We start from the raw sequence: 22,352 nt of genomic DNA, 5'->3' as shown, positions 1-22,352 counted from the left end.
AGCAGACAGAGATTTTGAATTTATAAAATCAAAACACTTCCACGTTATTGTTTTTATAAATAAAAATAATCAAGACTACATCTTCTTTCCTGACTGCCAGGTTATCTGAACACTCAGCAGGTTGACCAGCATTTTGTCTTCATTGTTGGAAACTACATTCATTACATGATTATTTCCACCTTTTAATTTAACTTTAATGCCCCAGCATACAAAAGTGCTGGGTCAAATTTATTTTGGTGGATTAATGTAACATATTGGAGAGGAGGTCTATAATTTCCTTAAAATATAGAATGTTGAAGATCATCCACAAGTGCCGCATTTTAAAATTCATTAGAGATGTGTGACATGCTCTGCTCTTTGCAAGGCTCCAGAGAGCCCAGATGGCGATTAGTCACACAGGTGCTGCACGGCAAAGTTTCTGATTGAGAAGATTAGGACTGTCCATGGGCATAGGGGAAACAGCCTCTCAATCTACAGAGACAAATGGAATTATTGATGCTACTGAAAGCATCTTATACAACCTTCTATACTTTACATACATCCCTTGGATGATTTTAAACTTCCTAAATGTCTAATTGGTGGAAAATCCAATTCTAGAAGAATAATCGATTCTTTAGTTAGGCTAGTGATTCTTCAGTGGTCCCTAGCATAGACAGCCACATGGACAACCCTCATGAACCTCTTAGAAGAAGTAAGCATTCTTTGCTTAAGATCTGCTGACCTTGAAATTGTGAAGTAAGGCCATAGGTCCCCATATGAGTCTCATCAAAGAAAACTCACAAATTTCCTGAAAGTTATTTGAATGTCATTGGAGAAAAGTTTCTCCTGAAAATAAAGTGGAAATGTACAAATTGATTTTTTTTACATTTATATTTAAGTTAGCATTGTGTGGTTATAGGTGGGATGCTTAACTCTTACCTTTAATGTATTTATTTTTGAATTAATTAGAATTGACATAGGTGTAATTAAGAATTCATTAACATAGCATTATCAGGATGTTAATTGAAACTTTATTCTGTAAAGAAGAATTTCTTAAAAGGTTGGGGTAATTAAGAATTGGGGGGTGTTGAACATTTCCTTAAGTGTCTTTCCATTTTAGATTCCTCTGTTAAGAGTGCTCTGTTTAGGTCTGTACTCCATTTTTTATTAGATTACTTGTTCTCTTGCTGACCAATTTCTTGAGTTCCTTGTATATTTTGGAGATCAGACCTCTGTCTGATGTGATTAGTGAAGATCTTTTCCTATTCAACATCCTTAGTTATAAGAGAAATACAAGTCAAAACAACTCTGAGATTCTATCTTACATCTGTAAGAATGGACAAGATCAAAAACACTGATGACAACTTATACTGCAGAAGTTGTGGGGAAAAGGGAACACTCCTGCATTGTTGGTGGGAATGCAAGCTGGTACAGCCCCTTTGGATGTCAGTGTGGCGATTTCTCAGAAAATTAGGAAACAACCTTCTTCAAGACCTAGTAATACCACTTTTGAGTATATATCTAAAGGATGCTCAATTGTGCCACGAAGACATGTGCTCAACTATGTTCATAGTAGCATTGATTGTCATAGCCAGAACCTGGAAGCAACCTAAATGCCTTTCGACCAAAGAATGGATAAGGAAAATGTGGTACATTTAAACAATGGAGTACTACACAGCAGAAAAAAAAATAATGACATCTTGAATTTTGCAGGAAAATGGATGGAGCTAGAAAACACCATTTTGAGTGAAGTAACCCAGACCCAGAAAGACAATTATCACATGTACTCACTCATAAGTGGTTTCTAAACATAAAGCAAAGAAAACCAGCCTACAAACCACAATCCCAGAGAACTTAAACAACAATGAGGACCCTAAGAAAGACATACATAGATCTAATCTACATGGGAAGTAGAAAAAGACAAGATCTCCTGAGTAAATTGGGAACATGGGGACCTTGGGAGAGGGCTGAAGGGGAAGCGAGAGGCACGGAGGGGAGCAGAGAAAAATGTAGAACTCAATAAAAATAAAAAAAGAGCGGGGGGTGGGCTGAGCGTGGTTTAAAGTTTTTATCTATGCACAAATTACTATTTTGATGTTCCACCTCCATCTTTTATGCCTTTTATGCCTTAAGATTTCAGGAATATTTCATTCAATTGCATATTACCTTAACTATCACACCAAATAGTACAGAAAGTCACAAACCACCTTAAGACAAGGTGAAATGAGCAAACATTCAATTTAGACAGACAATATACAATTTTTAAAATCTCCTTTGAATTTATCTTTTCATACTCATCAGATCAACTCCAGAACTCCACAGGAGTACATTTGATCTTTATTTATATTTAACCTTCTATTCCTTTAATTTTATTCAATTCTCATGTCAGTTTCCAGTTCAACAATGTCAAAGGTGAATACCACTCATATGGAAACTTAGAAACAAAAAAAAGGAGAAATTCTCTATCCTAGAATAGCTGAGATTCCTCAAAGATGTACTTAACAAGCTCCCAACAAAAACTCATTGTGAAGCTAGGTTTAACAACATGCTAATCATCACAAAGGAATTAGCATGAAACTGTTTCCTCCCAAGGCCAAATCAAAGGCTACACCCACAGGTCTCTAAGAGCTCCTAAGCCTGACAGGGTCCAGCGGCAGGAATGTAGTAGTGCTGAGGACAGGACGAGAGTTCTGCCCAGCTTGTTTGGTCTTGTTCACTCTCCATTAATCCCTAATTCAACACGAGAAGTCCTGTTGTTTGGTCTGATGCTTGCTGAACCTCTGTTATTGCCCTATAACAGTAAGGTAACTTTCAGGAGGTGCGAATGAAAGAAACTGCCACTGCCAGGGAGTGTCGGTTACTTGAAGGAATCATTGCAGAGGGGTGGTGGTACTAAAATGAGCGAGTTGTATAACTGCTCTGTCTGCTGAGCCAAAACCTCAGTCAGTGGCTGATAAACATGGAAGAGAATTATTAAAGCATTTGATTTTGGACACTGGAATGTTCCCTAAGTTAGAACAGATCCATATGGCTGGAGTTTGGAAGGCAGGACAGGTTGTCTATGGATACAATTCTTCATGATATAAATGCAGAGGTGACTTCATCAAAAGACCCAAATCATTATCTGTAGAAATCCAATACAAACCTATATCACAGAGCACTGATTGCTCACGTCCAAAGCCATAATCTCAAAAATTCATGAGTATTTCTATCTTTGGGGTGAAAGATATGTTCTCAAATCCTGGCTAAAGCAGTAATGTTTGGCAAGCTAGCCATGAACTAAACTCACTTGGCCTAATTGCCTTAGAAGTACCGTCAAATCATTGAGGAAACTAGCCCTTTGACTTTCTTTCATTTGACTCCAGTATGCCCAGGAGCCAAAGAGAAGTAAGCATTATTCCTGTGAGAACACTGATCTGGTGAAACAACAGATTTATTGTGCTTTTTTTCTCTTCCTCCATTTTTTTGGGGAAAGATTATATACTGAATAAATGCATAGCAATTGTAAGAAACATCTAACACATCTAGCCTTCCCAATTCCAAAGAACCTGCAGTGCTGTGACATATACGGGAGATTCCATAAAGCACTATCCAATATTCATATAAAGAAAAAATCTGTACTGCTGTTTCATGGAATGCCTCAATCTATGTAAAAACCACAAGAGGCTGATGACTATTTCCATCTTGCAGATAGGAAGACTGAAGTTTGGAAAACTAAACACTTGATCACTTTATTAAATTAGTGAGTGATAAAATCCTAACTTTCTAGTTCCAATATTATTTATATGCCATTAACAATTCTCCCATATTTTTTCTGTGAATATGTAAAAAATGAATGCAAACTTCACTATTATTAAAATTTTATGAGTTAAGGTTCTTCATTTTGTACTTAACCTCTATTTCTTCAAGTATAATAATATTTCCTGTAATATCAACACATAATTTACTTTAGACCCAAGTATTGACAACTAAAAACTATTTTACATCATGGATATATCTCAAACAAGGTGAAATTTTATTCTTCACATTAAACAGTTTTCAACTAGGAGGACACTTTTCTATGTCTGCTTACATTCCTTAGATCTTGACCCTTTATTCTCCTTGGTGCTAAGCACGTTCTTTTGCAATTATTTTCTTCTGATATGAGAAAGTATTCGGGGATTTTCAACATGGGCCATGAATTAAATGATAGTATTGCGACATTAAATGCCATGATTTGTGGAATAGGGGTTGGGAGAGGCAACAGAGTTGTTGTCTTCAGTTTCAATAAGCTGCCCTCCGAGGGTCATATGAGTAAAAACCTTAATTGCTACAGCAAGTGAAATTTAGTTTTTGTTGGTGTAGATCAAGAACATAATTAGTTTAACAGAATTCGAGGGGCATGTAGTTCAACTTTGGAGTTGGTGAGTTTTCAGTCCGTTGCAACAACATAAATGCAGGTGGAGTAGGAATGCAGAGGTGAGCAGAAGTGGGTGTAGCCTCCTGGGTGCACAGCAGGCAATGCCCCTGGCCAGGAGCAGCCGCTTCACCTTCACTGCAGCTGAAGTCACGACTGTGGGATGGATGACACTGGGGGGTCCACTGAGCTCCAGTGCAAAGCCTTGCTAGCCATATACTCGTGCCCCTGTCTTCATCTTTCTTATGATTGGCTTAAAGCAAAATTGAAGGCAATTTTATTGTCTACTAGCAATTTACTTAAATATGTATTAAACTCTGTTTTCCTGTTCATTTAAATTTTAAAACAATTCAATTTGTGTTCAAAATTTTAAAAATAAACTCAAATGTGAAGAGAGCACTAAGGAAAGATGCTTCTGTATTATACCGAAGTGCTCTAAGAGAATCAGAATCACAAGCATTAGGATTCTTCTCAAGTCAGTTTAATTCAAACATCACTTTTTTTGTAAATCACTGATCAGGAAAGATTTAATAGAAACTTCCTCAATATTGGCATCAAAAACTCACTTTCATTAAGAAAGCTGAGAAGCATGTTGACATTAAAACTCACTGTTGTCTTCTGAAAACTGAAAGAAATCAGATGTGCTCTCAGTTTATAACTTGTTACACGTGGTTGCCAAGCAAAGTTACTGCAATGGGCTGAACAATAGATACAGATTGGATTATAAACTCCAGAGGGACAACACCAAACTCTAGCTTTGTGAATGAAACATCAAAATGAGTACTGAATAATATATATATATATATATATATATATATATATATATTATATATATTTAAGGATCAAAGAGCATGAGAATTGAAACTGAGGGTCTGAAGGTGGAGGGGATGGCTTGTCCCCACATTTGTTGTTATTATCTGTGGCTTTCCCTGTTAAAGATCTATTTACACTTATAGTACTAAATAATTGCTGGAGGGTTTCTGCCTTTAATATTTTGGGAAAATTAAAATTAAACAATGGAATATGTGGAATAACAAATAAAACAAATGGAAATCAGAAAATCTACAAGAAAATTTAAGAAGAAAATGTCAATTATAACAATAAACATTCTTGGGATCTATTCTCCTCTCAATACACAGTAACTTTTAATTTTATTAAAACTAATATAGAAGCTGGGTGGTGGTGGCGCACGCCTTTAATCCCAGCACTCGGGAGGCAGAGGCAGGTGGATCTCTGTGAGTTCAAGGCCAGCCTGGTCTACAAGAGGCAGTTCCAGGACAGGCTCCAAAGACACAGAGAAACCCTGTCTCGAAAAATCCAAAAAAAAAAAAAAAAAAAAAAAAAAAAAACCAAAAAACTAATATAGAATCCTGCTTACACTCATAGTAAAGTAAACACAAAATGATCCAGAAATGAGTAAAGTAAGAAAAATTACCCAATACCAACCAAAATGAAGAAAATGTTAAAATATTGAAATTGTGTGGCGTAACCTGAGGTAAGGTTGGCTGTTACAACTAAAAAAATAATAAAATGAAATAAAGTAAGTTTTCTGGATCAATAAGCAATTACAGTATATTTATTACATTAATTTATGTGTCCCATTCATTGGGAGGGGAGTGGGAAATTTTTTATTCAGACTTCTCCTTACATTCTCAATTGCTTTATAGTGTATATTTATATTTTCTTATTAATTTTGTCCTATACATATAATTTAGCCTTTGCCTATGCATTTTTGATGGAAGTGTTTTTATTTTAGCCCACAAAAGAGTTTAAATGCTTACTTTCAACCACACCAGTTTGCTGTCTGCCCTTTCCCCCTTCCTTTTCTTCTCTGGATAAGAAGGCCTGAGCCCTCCTTACCTGCACCTTGCTCTATCTCTGCTTTATGAGTCCTTTATTTGGGAGTTGGAGTGGGATTCAAGTCTTGGCAGCCATGGACCCAAACTGACCTTTTCTTTAGAAAGCCACACTTGGCTAGGGAAGCTTGTGACAAATCTTCCCACAGCCGTCCTCCAACTGCTAAGCAGCAAAGATATTTATGTCACAGCGCGTCTCCACACCTGCGGTCAGGGATTTCACGCTGCTTAGGGCTCATTTCATGCAGAGCAAGAGGAAGGGCTCTGTTGCAGCTTTCCCAGGCTGAATATGAGCTCATTTTTCCTGCTAGCTGTCCCACACTCCCCTCAGACTTCAAGGAGGGCAGAGAACACGCAGCAGAGCCCTGCTGCCTGACTTTCCCCCTTGTGATGCTGCACTGGACACAGTTGGATCTGCTATGTGTTAAATTGATAAAATGGAAAAAAATAAAATAAATCACGCAGGAAATTCATAGTGTCTCTGTAACTCGGAGATCGAGTCCGTACACAGGCCGTTCCTGTTGATACTTTTACCAGGACTAAAGAAACCTCATCGGTTCTTTAATAAAACACGACCCTTATGTGGCTTTGAGGAGAGTTTTCAGCCTCCTGCTCACTGGAGAGGGCTGGTTTTGTTAAATTAAGATTTAGGAAGGAAAAATGACTTAAAATAGTGCGTATTAAAAGAATTTAACTAACCTATGCAAATTCTGCCTCCAGATTCAGAAGATCCAACAAAGTAAATTTGTTAAGAGACTGAATTTAACAGAAATCAAATGTGGTATATTCCTACTGCTGGGATTATATTTCCTGAGAAATTCAGGTCAAAGGCCATCAGCTTGCTGGACTTGGATGGGGTTTTGCCAGTGAAATGATGGACGCCCCATTGTTGGGGCAGCTGATGCTGAGACTGGCAAGGATCCTGAGAACATGTTTTAAAAAAGACCTTTTGCTGGCAAAAGGGATAGAGATGACTTCATGGGACTTCTGAGTCTAGAATTGCTTTGCTTTTATTTCCAATTATTTTTGCTGGATTTTTCTTGACACAGTGTTTTTAACTTTTAAAAAGTCTAAACAGTAATAACCGTCCACTCCCTAAAGTTACACTGGAGTTTTGCTGCTGTTCTGAGACTGACCTCACATGACCGTGCACTCAGTGCTTACAAAGTTGAGGACTGGAGTGCAAACAAGAACCCTCCTCGGTACACTCTTGTGAGTTTTTCCTCATCAGCTAAATCATGTAAAATGGCAACACACATCACTAAACATGCAAGTTTGATTCACTTCCAGTTATATCGAATGAGATGCTGTAAGTGCACAGACACAGACAGTAAATCCTGATGAAAACACTATGTGCCTGAAACTTTTGCCCACAGTACCTTTGGAGCTATTAAGATTACATCTCAGGACATCATTAGTTTACTAACTCTCACAAGTGCTCCTACTCAAGGGAGAGGCTTTTTTTTTTTTTTATGTTAGATAATGCCCCTGGGTCTTACCTCATGGGCTGAACTGTTCAGGAATAGTGTTAGAGCATCTGGAAATTTCTAGAAATGTTATTCAGGTTATTCACAGCCTGTTTGAGCCTGAACATTCTAGCTGGTAGCCAGAACATCCAGCCTGAAGATCATGTACTCAGTTAATAATAGAACCCACTTGTCTTTGAAGTTCTTGGTGCTCACGATGCTCTATACAGTACTTCAATTCACTGTGTTCTAACTGTGGGACGAAGACAGCGCTTTTGGTTGTTTGAATAAATGGATATGGCCAATAAAGTCTTCGTTCAAATAGAAGCTTAGAGACTAGACCATTCTTAGAGACTAGATCATTCTTAGAGACTAGACCATCCTTAGAGACTAGATCATTCTTAGAGACTAGACCATTCTTAGAGAGAGACTAGACCATTCTTAGAGACTAGATCATTCTTAGAGACTAGACCATCCTTAGAGAATAGATCATTCTTAGAGACTAGACCATTCTTAGAGAGAGACTAGACCATTCTTAGAGAGAGACTAGGCCATTCTTAGAGACTAGACCATTCTTAGAGACTAGACCATCCTTAGAGACTAGATAATTCTTAGAGACTAGACCATCCTTAGAGACTAGATCATTCTTAGAGACTAGACCATTCTTAGAGAGAGACTAGACCATTCTTAGAGACTAGACCATCCTTAGAGACTAGACCATTCTTAGAAAGAGACTAGACCATTCTTAGAGACTAGACCATCCTTAGAGACTAGATCATTCTTAGAGACTAGACCATCCTTAGAGACTAGATCATTCTTAGAGACTAGACCATTCTTAGAGACTAGATCATTCTTAGAGACTAGACCATTCTGGCAAGGCTGAATAGCCAGAGAGCCCCAGGGATCCTTCAATTTCTTCCCCTCAACATACAGGGATTACAGATGTATCTTACTAAGACAGGCTTCTACGTGTGGGCTGGGGGTCTGAACTCAGGTCATGAATCTTGTGCTGCTTTTTATCCACTGAATCACTTTTTCCAGACCCCCCCCCCTTTTTGGTAGTTATGAGCAGTATATCACATTTCAAGTGATTCTCATGGTTATCAATTCTGTAACCCTTTTCCACTAGGGAAATAGAGTGTGTGTATTGGGTAGAAAAGAGAGGATAAGATCTGCTCTCCAGAATTTTCTAACTGTTCTTTTGAGCATTATTAATTTGTAACTATTCAGTTTTAGATGATCCCAGATCCTAAGGCTGCTCTTGAGGCTGAGAATGGGGTTATTATTTTTCATATACAGTTCCCTGAGAGAAAAATATTAGGATAAGAATTATAATCAAGGTTAAAAACTAAAATGAGAACTAAAGGACTAGAACCAGCCTAGTCCAGCGGGCTATAGAAACCAAGTGTAGCTCAAAGACATGATGAAGTCCTTACAATATGGAGCTTATGAAAACCAAAGACACCGCAGCCCAGTGTTGTCACTGACTCTGATTTATAGGCAGTAATCAGTACTTGGACACGAATTTCAAAGGCAGTTACATTCTCTACCATGGCCATATGTTGCTACAGCAAAGGTCTTTAAACTGAGTGATGTATTGTCAGTCACTCAATGTCTTATCTTTTGAAGAGGTCACTTTAGCAACATAGTTGAGTGCAGTGGTTTGCTCCACAACAGTGACAGTCATCCTTTGCCCCATTCTCAGTAAATACCACAAATGTCAAAATGTGAGCTGAGATACTTTCTATTTTTCTCAATATAGGACATTTAGTTGTTTGCAGTTCACTACCATATGATGCTATTTTTCTTTTACACATAAATCTGGAGACAAGAAGATTTGTAAAGCTGCCAATGTAATCAAAGCTGAGGGACTACCTTTAGAATTATACAGGGTTTCCATTTAGATTAAACACCACACACACACACACACACACACACACACACACTGGTGTGGGGAGGATAACAAAGTACCTACATAAAACATTCAAATAGTTACATTGTTCTGTGGCTTTCATCTGAATTGTCTGAATGACTGGTGGATCTGAGCTTCTGTTGTCTGCCTAGCTGTGAGTACAATTCAGATGCAGAGGAGATACCAGTGGTATTAGTTACCCCCAGTTCTATGGCAGTAATCTTGGTTCTGCAAATTTACAAGATATTTACTAAAAATTCGGTAGTATTTAAAGTCATATTCTCAAGTTTTATATGCTATTTTTTATTTTAAAAAGAGGAAAAAAGCTAAATGTATATACATAGTATAAATCTATAGCAGGCAGACATAAGTGGATCGCAAATTAACATTTAAGCCCCAAAGAAGATACTTGAATTCAAAATTATTGGATCCTAAAATAAAATTTAAAAATAAACTAAATACCTTGGGTATATATTTAAATACTCTATTATACAGCAGATCTGTTCTGAGACTTTCAGCCAAGTTTAAGGATCTGTCTCTGAACACAATGGACACTGAGTGTTGACGCTGTGCCACCTGCTGGACATCTTGTCTGCTTCTCCCTGGCAATCAACTACTAAGTCAAAACCCTCTGGACTCTGATAACAAGTTGTGCTTCTTTTACTATTAAAGATTTCTTATGTTGTGGCAATGAGAGTTACATATTCAGAACACTACTAAAATGGCTAAACAAAAATATTAACAGCACAACCTTCCTTCATGGGGCTTTTCAGAGCCAGTTGTTTAGATCTATTCCATGGCCACAATAACAGGTTCATTTATAGGTATTGAAGTAAACATGAAGAGCATTTTGTCAAAGGTTGTAGGGATGTCTTAGATACTGTCACCTGTTGTTTTGGGAAAACACATCTTAGAAAATTTTATTTTATTTATTTTTTTGGGGGGGCTGGGGTGGTATATTTCCTGGACAGATGGAATAGAAAGTTACAAATACTCTGTGCATACAAACAACACAAGTGAGAAAAAAATTCAACTAGCAGTTAGTAAAATAGTCATCAGTGCCAATAAAAAAAGGCCACTAAATTTAAGTATTTATACCCAAAACAAAGAAAATGAGAGTGAATACAAAGACCTGACTTCTGTGAAGACATAAGCTAAGGCTAAGTGATCTTGGCCATTGTTAATTTGCCTCCCAAACTTTTAATTTCCTCTACAAGGTGAGTTATCTAACTTACAGAGCAGCCATGAAATTAAAATAGATAACACACCCTCTCAAGACCTCAGATCTAGTAGGTACTCAGTAGAGATTATGAGTGGCACAGATTAAACTCCACTGGTATGCACCTATACAATTAAACTCCTCTGGTATGCACGTACATATGCCTTAAAACAAACCAAAGTTAAAAGGCAATCTTTGTGAACTGATCTGGTATATTTCATTCTAACTCCCTGACTTGAAACATAGTTTAATTATGTTTGTTTTACAGTTTTTGCACTAATGATAATTGCATTTATTTATCTTTTGTCGTTATCTCATTACACAAAGTATTGCTGTATTATATTAATAGTGTGCTTTATTGAATAAAAATGTAAATTTTATAAAACAGGTGATTAGAAAATATGATGAGGAAAGAGCTTGAATAGAAGTCTCCTGTCATTTCCAATGAAATCCACCTCTGATTCAGCAGACATGGAAGCTGCACAGGATAGACCATGTTCAGATTGTATGTCTGACAACCCCTGAAGTTCATTCTCGCACACACAGAGACGACAAAGGAATATGCTTTTCTGTTTGCCTGATGGAACCCAGAACCTTGGTCTGCTTTTGACATGTATGGTATTATTTCAGAAGGAGAAAGTTTTAAAGCAAAATGTACTTTCACAAAACTAAGGTTTATTTTCCCTCTTAAATCTGGTATCTTCTTTCTTATCAAATTTTATTCCTGGTGGAGGTACATCATTGACAAGATGTTCAGTGGTGCTGGGAGGACAGTGAAGGCCGGTCTCTGAAGGGCCGCAGTGTGAGTTTGTTAGAGAGTTGTTCGGTAAGGGAACGACCTGGAAGCTCTGGGGAGGATCCCTGGGTAGGTGGAGGTTTGAGTAAGATTGTCAGCAGGGTTCCTTAGCATTTTATGGTGCTAAGTTTATAAATTCATGTTGTAGAAAGGAAAAAAAGCTACTCTTGTGGGTTCTTATTTTCCCTAGAAGCTTAGAAGATTAATGTAATGGTAATGAAGAATAAGTGGGACCTCCAGCAGGGCTGGCAGAGCCTTTAACAGCATCTACATTATGTATGATGGCTCAAGGAGACACATTTGTGATCCAGGGTCAACTGGGGAGATGCAGGACTGAGTCTACTACGCCCCTCTTGTGTGGCCACAACCAAGCTTTTAGCGTAGCACTTATTCTTACTGTTCCTAGATGAGGCATTGGTGTCTCTCGAAACAGAGCTGTAACATCAAAATCATAAGAAAATGAGCCAACCATTTTTGTTTTTGTTATGTTAGCTTGTTCAAAAAATTTGGACCTTAATATCAACTTTGAAGCTTGCTAGGGTCAAAAGATAAACCTTTATACTGTAATTTACTTTTTACATAGTGTGTGTTTTCATGGGGTTTGATAAATTCCCATGAGACTTTGCTTCAATGCTTCATGTAGGTTTTCATTTATAAGACGGTGTGTATTTTAATAAATAACTATGAAAGTTGGGGCACAAATTATGCTTTATTGTAAAATAACCTTTATTTGAAGCTTTGTTTACTCAACAGTCTATTTATCATGAACTCATACTTCTTAGAAACTGACAGAAGTGTTCAACACTTTAAGGCAATCTGTGCTTTATTTTGAAGATTTAGAGGCATATTGGGTATACATGCCTTTCTAAGAGAAGGGGGCTCTAGGCTGGAGGAAGGTAAATGAGACAGAAGTTAGAGAGTACAAGTGGCTCATGATGAAAGGTGGACCCTGCTGACAAAGCAGAATCTCAGACCTAAGGAAGTGTGTGTGGGGTGGTACTGCAGGATAACAGGGCACAGAATGCATCAATAGATGGTTGGCAAGAGACTTTGAGACCAATTGGCCATATTGTTCCTAGTTAAAGCCAAGTATATATATGCCTGTGTTTTACAAATGGAGGTCTCCTCTTCAGGAATAGGACACATCAAAATTATAAAAGCAGAGTCAGTGGATATCCCATTTTTCAAGTCATACGTGTAACACATGGACATGCAGGACACTGTTATGCATTACACACTTCTCTGGAATGTTTGGTCATTTACTCTGCACTGTCATCGTACCCAGAGCCTGCTGCTGCAGTGGCACAGTGATCCAGAGAGGCAGGAACTAATAGCCCTACTTAATGAGGAAATTACTGCTTCCTGTAGGCCACTTTGTCAGTAAATAGGGCGCAATGTTTGACCTGAGACTCTCTGCCATCACAGTCCCTACCGTTAACTACTGCACCAAGCAGTCTGGAGGTGCTGGCTATGGGAAACATCAAGGCTCCACTTCCCTAGGATGGGTGATAGGATTTTCTGTATAAACAGTATGGACTGCTACTTTGTCAGAATGCTACATGGGGCTGGGAAATCCCTTAGGGAAATAGTAAGTGGTCAGGAGTCTAAACTGTCAGAAGAGGATTTTGATGTGACCAGGTTTCAGCTATGCCCCACCATGTTCGTGCTGCACAACAGAGCAAGCCCAGTTAACTCAGGCCTCTGAGGGGCTGCGGGGAAGCTAGCGGAAGATGAACTTATTATCCTTAAAGTGACTGAGGGAATGGCAGGCCACACACTCCTGGGGTCATTTGGAATAGTGGAATAGAACAGGGTTGGTACCTCAGAATAAATGAGTTTTACATGTGGGAAAAGCCATTTATGGAATAGCATTCAAGGCAATAGTTTGGATGGTACCTGTCTTCCGGTTCTTTGCAAATCCTTTTAGGCAGTTGTCCAAGGAAAGATATTGAGTTCAAAACTTTGTAAAATGTTTATTGATGTAGGCAAGTAATAATATCAGAGAATCACTGATTAAGCACAGCATAGTGCTTATCAAGTCTATTCAAACAAACAGAAACGACAAACTAATATATATTCCAAAGTCATATCTTTAAAAAAGAGTTTTGGAAAACAAGAATTTAATGACAAGCAAACTAGTCTTGGGCTGGCTGGTAGACATAGGGTGTTTTGTTTTTGTTTTTTGTTTTTATTTTTAAATCTTATTTGTTCTCTATTTTAGTTAAAACATCCCGTATTCACTGGGGTCTTTTTCAACTGTGTGAAAAGGATAAAATTTATCTTTAACAGAGAGGAAACATACAGAGAAAAGGGCTTGGGCATGGTACGGACGACTTCCTAAATCCACTAGTTAGCTGGAAGTTAACTATGTACTTAGCAGATATTTGAATTTGTCAAGAATAGGGCAGACTGCTTTAATATAGCAAAGCAGGCATGGATGGTGAACATAGAAATGGGGTTTTATGCTCAGTGCTTTGTTGTCACTATGAGAGCAGAGTCTAGATCTGCAGAGCATGATCTCTCATTGCACCCCAAGACCTGGCTATGTGCTCATCATTTTAAAAATAGGTTTGATTTTAAAATATCTTGTTTATAATTCTTCTAACAAAATTTTAAAAATTTTAAAAATTTATATTTTCAATGTAAGTTAAGGAGAACTTCACCTTGTACTTGAACACATTAAGTAGGCTGACACAAGTTCATAAATATAACTTCTTAGAAGTACAGCTAATTAGCAACTCTAATATTCCATGTACTTTTGCACATATAATGCATAACACTCTAAGCAGAATAATTTCTCCATTTAGATATATAATTCTTGGAATTTCTTTTCTTAATATGCAAGGGACATCTTTCTTTCTAATGCTGCTCAGTATCTTCATAATACATTTCAGGTCCTCTCTTTGTGTGTAGGCAACATTCACTTTTGAAGAATTACAGATTATAATAGAAAGAGCATTCTAGAGACACTATAAGACAGGGACCAAAGATTCACAATTTTCTTAAGGAGACAATAAGTAGAAATATTGGGTCAGTAACAGTATTTTCTGTGTCTCCCTAATAACTAAAGAGGTCAGGTCCTTTACTATAATAACTTTGACTATTTCTCTCATCTTTTGCAATTTCCTGCTTACAACTTTTCCATTTAAAATATTTTTCCTTTTTTTTAAGTTTATAGGAACTCTTCTTACCCCCTCCGTATGTTTGATAATTTATCTCATTCAAGCAGATCTGAGTTCAAATTTCTGTTTTGCTTCATTTCTGAGAATGATTTTGGGAGTTCCCTGATGTTGCTAATTCTCAGATTGTGTATATACAAGTGAAGATAAAAGCAATACTTACTAGTATACTTTTTGCAGTTGGCAAGTAAGACTTACAAATGCCCGTGTTTTACAGAGAAGCGTTCGGATGTGTGCATGTGTTACAGAATGGTTAAGTGGAGCTAATGAAAACATAAGAAGAAAGGAACAGTTTTTTGTTTCTTGAGTGCTAAAGTTAAGGCAAAGATTGTAAGGTCTTAGAATAGTGTGTGTGTGTGTGTGTGTGTGTGTGTTTGTATGTGATTTAAAATGAAATCTGTCTGCTTGATGCATAGGAAATACTCTTTAAGACATAATCATCATTAGAATACAGTCATTATTTTTGTGTTCTGCTTAGAATGCTATGATCTTTGCTTATAAAAATATTCTCTTATATTTCTCCTACAAAAGGCATTCATTTGTGATATTGTAGAAGGTATTTTTTTTTGATAATTGTCTGTTATTTTCCCAATGGTTTTATTTGATAATATGCTAAACTCCAATATAACATGCTAAACTCCAATATGTATTTAGACACTTATTCTGTCTTATTGACTTCTCCTTTTCTGCACAAATCCCATTGGTATTCTATCCTCAGCTTCATGGCATGTTGACTCTTCATAAAACAAATCCCTCACTCTTAAACATTTTATTTCAATTATTATTTATTTATGTATGTGTTTATGTGTGTACTTTCTGCCTGCCTTCAGTTTCATGCAGTTGCAGGGATATGTGGTCTGTCTTTCTTCTGTCACTGTACCACACTGCCTAAAACAGTGGATAACCCGAATAAGTCAATGGAAACCTTAGATTATTTAGACCTGGACTTTTCTGCTATCACTTCAACTATTTCAATTATTAAACCAGTTACAAAGAGAATAAACAGACAAAGACACAGAAACTCCTGTAACGACTGCCCTACATCTAATTTAATAAAGTAATTCTTGCTTTTCGCTAAGGATTCCGTCAGCAGCAGCAGTTTCAAAGGAAGTCATGTTGTTATGCTGTGCTCCCCTTTCTCACACCATGGCTCGGTACTGCCTATTTGTCTTTGCCATTTAAAAGAAAATCATTTACACTGCCATTTGTTTTAGAGAGAGAATATGACTATTCCTTGAAAATTTCATCTTTCAAGATCTAGATGAATGCTCATTTGAAGTAAATAGAACTGTTTTTTTTTTCCTTCTGTACCTCCCTGAAGCTCAGGAAATATGTAGACAGTGAGCAGTTCAGTTTCCTGTATCTGGCTGTACTTAGCAGTCTTTTAAATATAGTTCTATATTATACTAATCAATATTTAAGTATAACAAGTGACAATTTCTTCTTAAGTTAACTTATCTTTTTCCTGATATGAATTTAGACACATGGAAAAGAAGTAATGGAAATTCTGGAAGAAAAGGAAATACTAGAAGCTTGAGTAATGACAAAGTAACCTACCCCAGGCAGGCTTCCCTCAGAGGCAACTACATTGTATCAGTATTTTGCTGACCTTTTCACTGTCCAGGGAAAAACTGGGCCTGGAGAAGTGGGTCTAGCAGTCAGCCTGAAATCTCTGGAGCTATTGGAAGGCAGGGAAGAATTCAGGTTGAAATACACACATGCCTGGGGTTTATTTATGAATGTCATAGCTTGACCAGGAACACTGAGAAGACATAGTAACATACCAGATATTAAAACTGTGATTATCAGCCGACCTTAGCCAAGATCAGATACCCTGGGAATGGGGCTCCCATTCTGATATTTGGCAAACTCTTCATGTGATGCTGTCCTGGATTTAAGATTTAGAACTGCTGCTTTGGTGCAATGAGGAGATCGGTAGTTTGAGATTTGGGAGGTTAAAATTAAAATCCTTGTATTAAAATCCTTGCCTGAAACATCAACCTCCATGTAAAAAGGACAAAAAGGCAGTTGTTGAAAGCATTGCAAGACTGTTAACAAATTAAAACTTTAAAATCTAGTGAAAGTTAGGCAAGTTTCCATAGAATCTTTTACCAGGACCAAAGTGAATAATGTCTTAATTATTGGATGCTGATGAGACAATCTCTAGTATTCCCACCCCGTCTGCTAAAGACTAAGTCATCTGCTCACCAGTCCCTTCCAGCAACTGGGCTGCTTCCATTTTTTCAGATGTCTATCAGGAAGTGTCTTCCACAGTCTTTTGGTAGAGAGGCTAAGGCCTTTGCCCTTTTGTGGTTTAGCAAAAGGATTTATATTAAAAATCAAAACTATTATCTGATCCACATTATTTCCACTCTCTGCAATGGACCTGTAGTCACAAAGACAGAGGCCATAATGTCTCTTCTATTTCATTTTTTAGTGCTGGGGGGAGGTATTGGCAAAGTACCCAGGCACTTGAAAAAGCATTTTGAAAATGACTACTCACTACTTTAAATGGAAAAAAGTTAATCTTTGAAGAAATATTTTTGTCTTTTAGCATAAATATTTCAAAGCCATTTTCATAAATTAGTATAATGGCTGAAAATTTCCGAGTTCTCTCCCCTTGCCTGGTTCACACTTCACACTGGTCTCTTTTCTCTAGTAAGAAAAAGACTGGGGACCCAGTCTTGCTATTATCCCTATCTGGTGGTTGACACACCATGTGACAATTTCTTTGCTGCATTTTGCATTTAAATCACAAGAAGGTATAAAACATAATTTATATGTTGAAAAATTTAAGCTTAAGATACTCATTCTCACAACACAGTGTATACTCTATATGAATCTGTATTTGAATATATTAGAAGTCACTGTTTAAGTTCCAGATTTCCAAAGAACTTGAACAAGAACTGATTGCTACATTAAGAGAAAAACAAGCCCCATGGAAGAAAGGAAAAGGAATTGGTTTCCTTCCTCATTTGTTTCTTCTGAGGACTGAGCTACAGCACACTTCTGCTTTCTTTTTAAAAAGACAGAAGCCTTGTATTCTTTAGTACTAGGGTGGAAAAAAGTGTGTTTGACTTAAGGAATCAGTATGCAACTTTGATTCTAGAGAAGCTAAATATGAAGGTGAACCCAAAGAAAAACATATAAGCATCCTCCTGAATATTAACCTTCATCAGGCGATGAAAGAAGACAGAGACAGAGACCAACATTGGAGCACTGGACTGAAGTCTCACGATCCAAAGGAGGAGCAGAAGGAGAGTGAGCACGAGCAAGGAACTCAGGATTGCGAGGGGTGCACCCACACACTGAGGCAATGGGGATGTTCTATCAGGAACTCACCAAGGCCAGCTGGCCGGGGTCTGAAAAAGCATGGGACAAAACCGGTCTCACTGAACATAATGGACAATGAGGACTACTGAGAACTGAAGAACAATGGCAATGGGTTCTTGATCCTATTGCACGTAATGGCTTTGTGGGAGCCCAGGTAGTTTGGATGCTCACCTTAATAGACCTGGATGGAGGTGGGTGGTCCTTGGACCTCCCACAGGGCAGAGAAACCTGCTTGCTCTTTGGGCTGAGGAGGAAGGAAGACTTGATTGGGGGAGGGGGAGGGAATGGGAGGTGGTGGTGGGGAAGAGGCAGAAATCTTTAATAATTAAATAAATTAATAAAAAAAATAAAACCTCCTATCAACAATTAAAATTGTGCAGTACTCCTGATATATCAGATCACGGTCTAGGTAACTTAACCACAAACCAAAGATTCATGAGAAAACTTAGGATCTGCACTTTAGGCAAACGTATCTGGTTTGCCCTGGCCATCCACTGAACCTTCTTTTACAGATACCAAGCCATTGTTCATGTTTGAGTTCTCTTTTCTCACTAAAGCTTTGCCCTGCAGCTACAGCGTTCTTTATGCATTGAAGACTCTTCCTTATGTCATCTGATGAGATCGTATAATTTCTGAGTCTGTTTTAAAGCTCCCCTGACTATCCTGATATGTACAATTAGTCATTTTAGATTTCTTCTGTTTTTCTACTGAGAAGCTCTCATGGTGGGCCCATATGTACAAGGACATATAAGGTGTACATTTTCAGAATGATGGAGGCAAACTCAAGCCATGTGAATCCGAGATCACCAGCAGCAGGACTGTGACAGGGCTACCGTGGAAACAAAGGTTGTGATGCCTGCAGAACTGTAGAAGATGATTAAAAGAATTGGAATATGACAAAAAAAGAGTAAAGCCTTTGCTCCCTCACCTAACTAGATGAGGTGTTTCGGGTCACCTTTTAATCTGAACTATACATTTCTTAATTATAAGATGAGGATCAAAACAATAACAAGAATATATAAGGGGTGCTATTCTGATATGTATTTATCTATAGGTTTGATATCTACCACAATAGAAAAGAAAAACACACACACACATACATGCACGCATTCATACACACACACAAACACAGAGAGAGATCAAATATTCAGAAATCTGTGCATAAGAAAGGCCAAACACTGCTGACAAGCCATATATACGTGTGTGCGTATATATATGTATGTATGTATGTATATATGTATATGTATGTATGTATATATATATCATTATGTATTCTCAAGCTGATACCACCATGGCTGCTGGAGTAGCATTTCTTTCCAAGTGGTAAGTACCTATCAAAGGAGAGTGTGAGACACTGCATGGCTGTATGTATAGTACTCAGCTGGAGTTCAGGTGTTTTGTGTATGTATATTCTATGAAAGTCTATTGGACATGGAGAGTGTCATTCTTTTTCAGCTATATACTGGTCCCCTTAACTGCCTTTCAAAACCAGAAAGTACATGAACTTTAAGCATAAAGCTTAAGTCTTAGGGAAACCTGTGAAATATATTTTGATAACTCTTTTCATTCTTACATGTTTCTACTTTTTTTAGAGGTAAGAATCTTAAAGTATATGAGTTATGCCATTCTCTCCAATTGTCCCAACTATGAGGCAAAGGGAATAGGACTGACAAATTTTTAATTAGTATGTTTAAAAATAATTATCAGCCATTCCGAAACTCATTAGATAAAAAGGGACATTATTGCTCTGCAAAAGGAAGCTTATGCTCGCAGAACAAAGAGCAGTCCTTTGTAGGGAGAGGCTTTAGTAGTTAGAGACGTTCTTGACGTTGTCTTTGAACTTCTCATTTTCTACCAGACAGTGAAATTCTGCCAGGGGTTAAAGATCACATTTGAGAACAACTATTTTCAATTAAAAGCCACATGGGACCCTGAACAGCCACAAACTCAGCACCAAGTAGATATGATCAAGCATATAAGCTCTGATTTTTACTAGGAGTGCAGGGTAGTGATTCAGACTATAGTATGATGTGTTGAGTCTGGGTTCAAATCCTGCCTCTGCTTTTATTTATATGACCTTTCTTCTCATCTGAAATTGTTATAACCCTCTGACCTTAATTGGGAAAAATGAGACCACCTGTGCCTACTGCACGAATTTAACGATATAATTCTTCCAAGAACTGTTGTAGTGAACACTTATATCAGTCAAAAATGATTGCATTGGCACATTACTAATGATGGGAATTAACCTCTTAATTTTAACTTATTCTTATTGGCTTCTTTAAATATCAGTCCTAGTATCTGTGAACTGGAGATAAAAAATATATCCATTTCCAGGCTATTGTACAATCAAAATGAGAAAATGTATCCCCATATATTGTTGGCAAACATATATCTGAAACTGAATTGTAATACACAGTATCTATTCTGGATCTCTGCTTAGAAATCCTGTGACAGGAAGGAGAAATCACACTAATGAATGATTTGATGTATGAAATGCAAGCCTCCAACTTCTCTCCCACATGTTTGCATTGCCAGCTGCCCGTTCAGTCTCCTCAAGGTGCTTTGTCTCCCAAACCCCCTTCCTACCCACCAGCACTTGTGGCTAAGTCTGAAACCACATCCTTTTCATTTTAAGAATATCTCTTGCAAGTTAGCAGTTTCTGATGATGGAGTAAGACTGAGAGGTGAACCCTCCTGCACTATTGGGATCTTAATAATTTCTTAACAATAACCCAATAATTTCCTAATTCTTGAGGAAATTGGATAATTTGCTGTAAAATAGGTATGTCCTACTCAATAGTTTTTATTTTACTGTTCTATAACTGAGCTACCACACCAGGGGAAGATCTCAGATTAAGCCATTTTACAATATAGAATACAAGAAATGTGTAAGAGAGCTGAATGTCCAAGAGTTGAAACGAGTATAAATGCAAGTATGGTAAGTAAACAAAAAAATGGCATAGTAAACAAAATCACTTGCATGAGACAGTAGCCTGAGCATGGCTGAAGGACATACAGTTTCCTTTGCGTTTCAGAATGAACCGTCCCCATTCTATTGCTACCCCCACCCCTGTTTTGCCCAAGTACACAAAGTGCCTAGGCAGTCATCAGATAGGGAAATGAGACTGTTCAGGGGACATGGAAAAGAGTTGTCACTCTCCAAAATAGAACTTGGAAAGTTTATCATCTCTGAGTGAATAGGAAAATTGACCATTTTTAGACTAATTAAAATTCAATGTATTTTCATTTGCTATTTTGTGCCCACACATTTATTTCCCCCTCCACATCATTAAAACCACAGATACCATGAGTTTCTGACTAGTTTTCATGGAAATAAGTAAAATGTAGTTTTAAGGTTCTTTTAAAAATCGTGTTATATCGAGTTGTGGTTTATATTTTTGATAGAAGTTGCATCTTTGAAATAATTAAATCAACTTGTTTTCATTTGATTTTGCTTTTTATGAATGAAACTGCCAAGCTGGAAAAGGAAATCTCCACTTTGGATAAAGCACAGTGCACAGTGGGATGCTACAGGCCTGGGTCTAAGCATGAGAGCTGGAGAGGAAAATATGGAAAATAAGGAAAATTTTTATTATTTCTATATATTTTCCAAGACAGAAATTCATGGATCTGTTGTTTAAAGACAAACAAAATGCAAAAGTAAAAGACATTTTACATTAAAATAATAAACTTTGGCTGTTATAAATGTAATAGTAAGTACATTTTTATTTTCTGATTTACTTACACTCTGAATTTCCTTGGAACCATTTTCAAATCCTATGTGTGGCCGTCCTGCTCCCTCGGTTTCTTCTTGTGTGGAATGTGCGCTAATGGCACTTACCTTAGGTGGATACTGTAAATATCAAATGCATTAAAATCAATAAAAAGCACAAAATGTTAGCGGCTCATGGAGAGCTCTATGTAAGCGGCAGATATAGTTATCATTATGGTTTTATTGAGATACTTTAATTAATATCCCCATTTTGTGTACATAGTGTCTCATAAGTTCTTAACTGCTCTAAAATCATCCTTAAGATTGAAAACCTATCATTTAAAAGTTGGTTATAATGATAGAATACTTTTTTCTTTTAGTTAGTTTTACATTGGCTATTAAGTCTTTTATATCTTTAGCTATAGTATAAAGATTAACACTTGAAATTAACACTCAGACTTATAACACAAAGAAAACATCATTATTGCTGACTATATATGT

General features: G+C 37.2%; 1 protein-coding gene across 2 annotated transcripts in view; it reads right to left on the bottom strand.

Annotated features, from left to right (window-relative positions):
* Nucleotides 1-21,991, bottom strand: part of Calcr (calcitonin receptor) — an 84,559-nt gene extending 62,568 nt beyond the window's left edge. For both annotated transcript variants that reach the window (XM_057777094.1, XM_057777101.1), the window contains exon 1: nucleotides 21,885-21,991. In XM_057777094.1, the coding sequence (XP_057633077.1) occupies nucleotides 21,885-21,907 (23 nt within the window). In that variant the 5' untranslated portion in view covers nucleotides 21,908-21,991. The remainder of the gene's footprint in view (nucleotides 1-21,884) is intronic.
* Nucleotides 21,992-22,352: the final 361 nt, after the last annotated feature.

Source organism: Chionomys nivalis, chromosome 1, assembly GCF_950005125.1.
Source record: "Chionomys nivalis chromosome 1, mChiNiv1.1, whole genome shotgun sequence".
In the NCBI taxonomy this organism is placed as follows: domain Eukaryota; kingdom Metazoa; phylum Chordata; class Mammalia; order Rodentia; family Cricetidae; genus Chionomys; species Chionomys nivalis.
This window is presented reverse-complemented; position numbering and strand designations above follow the sequence as displayed.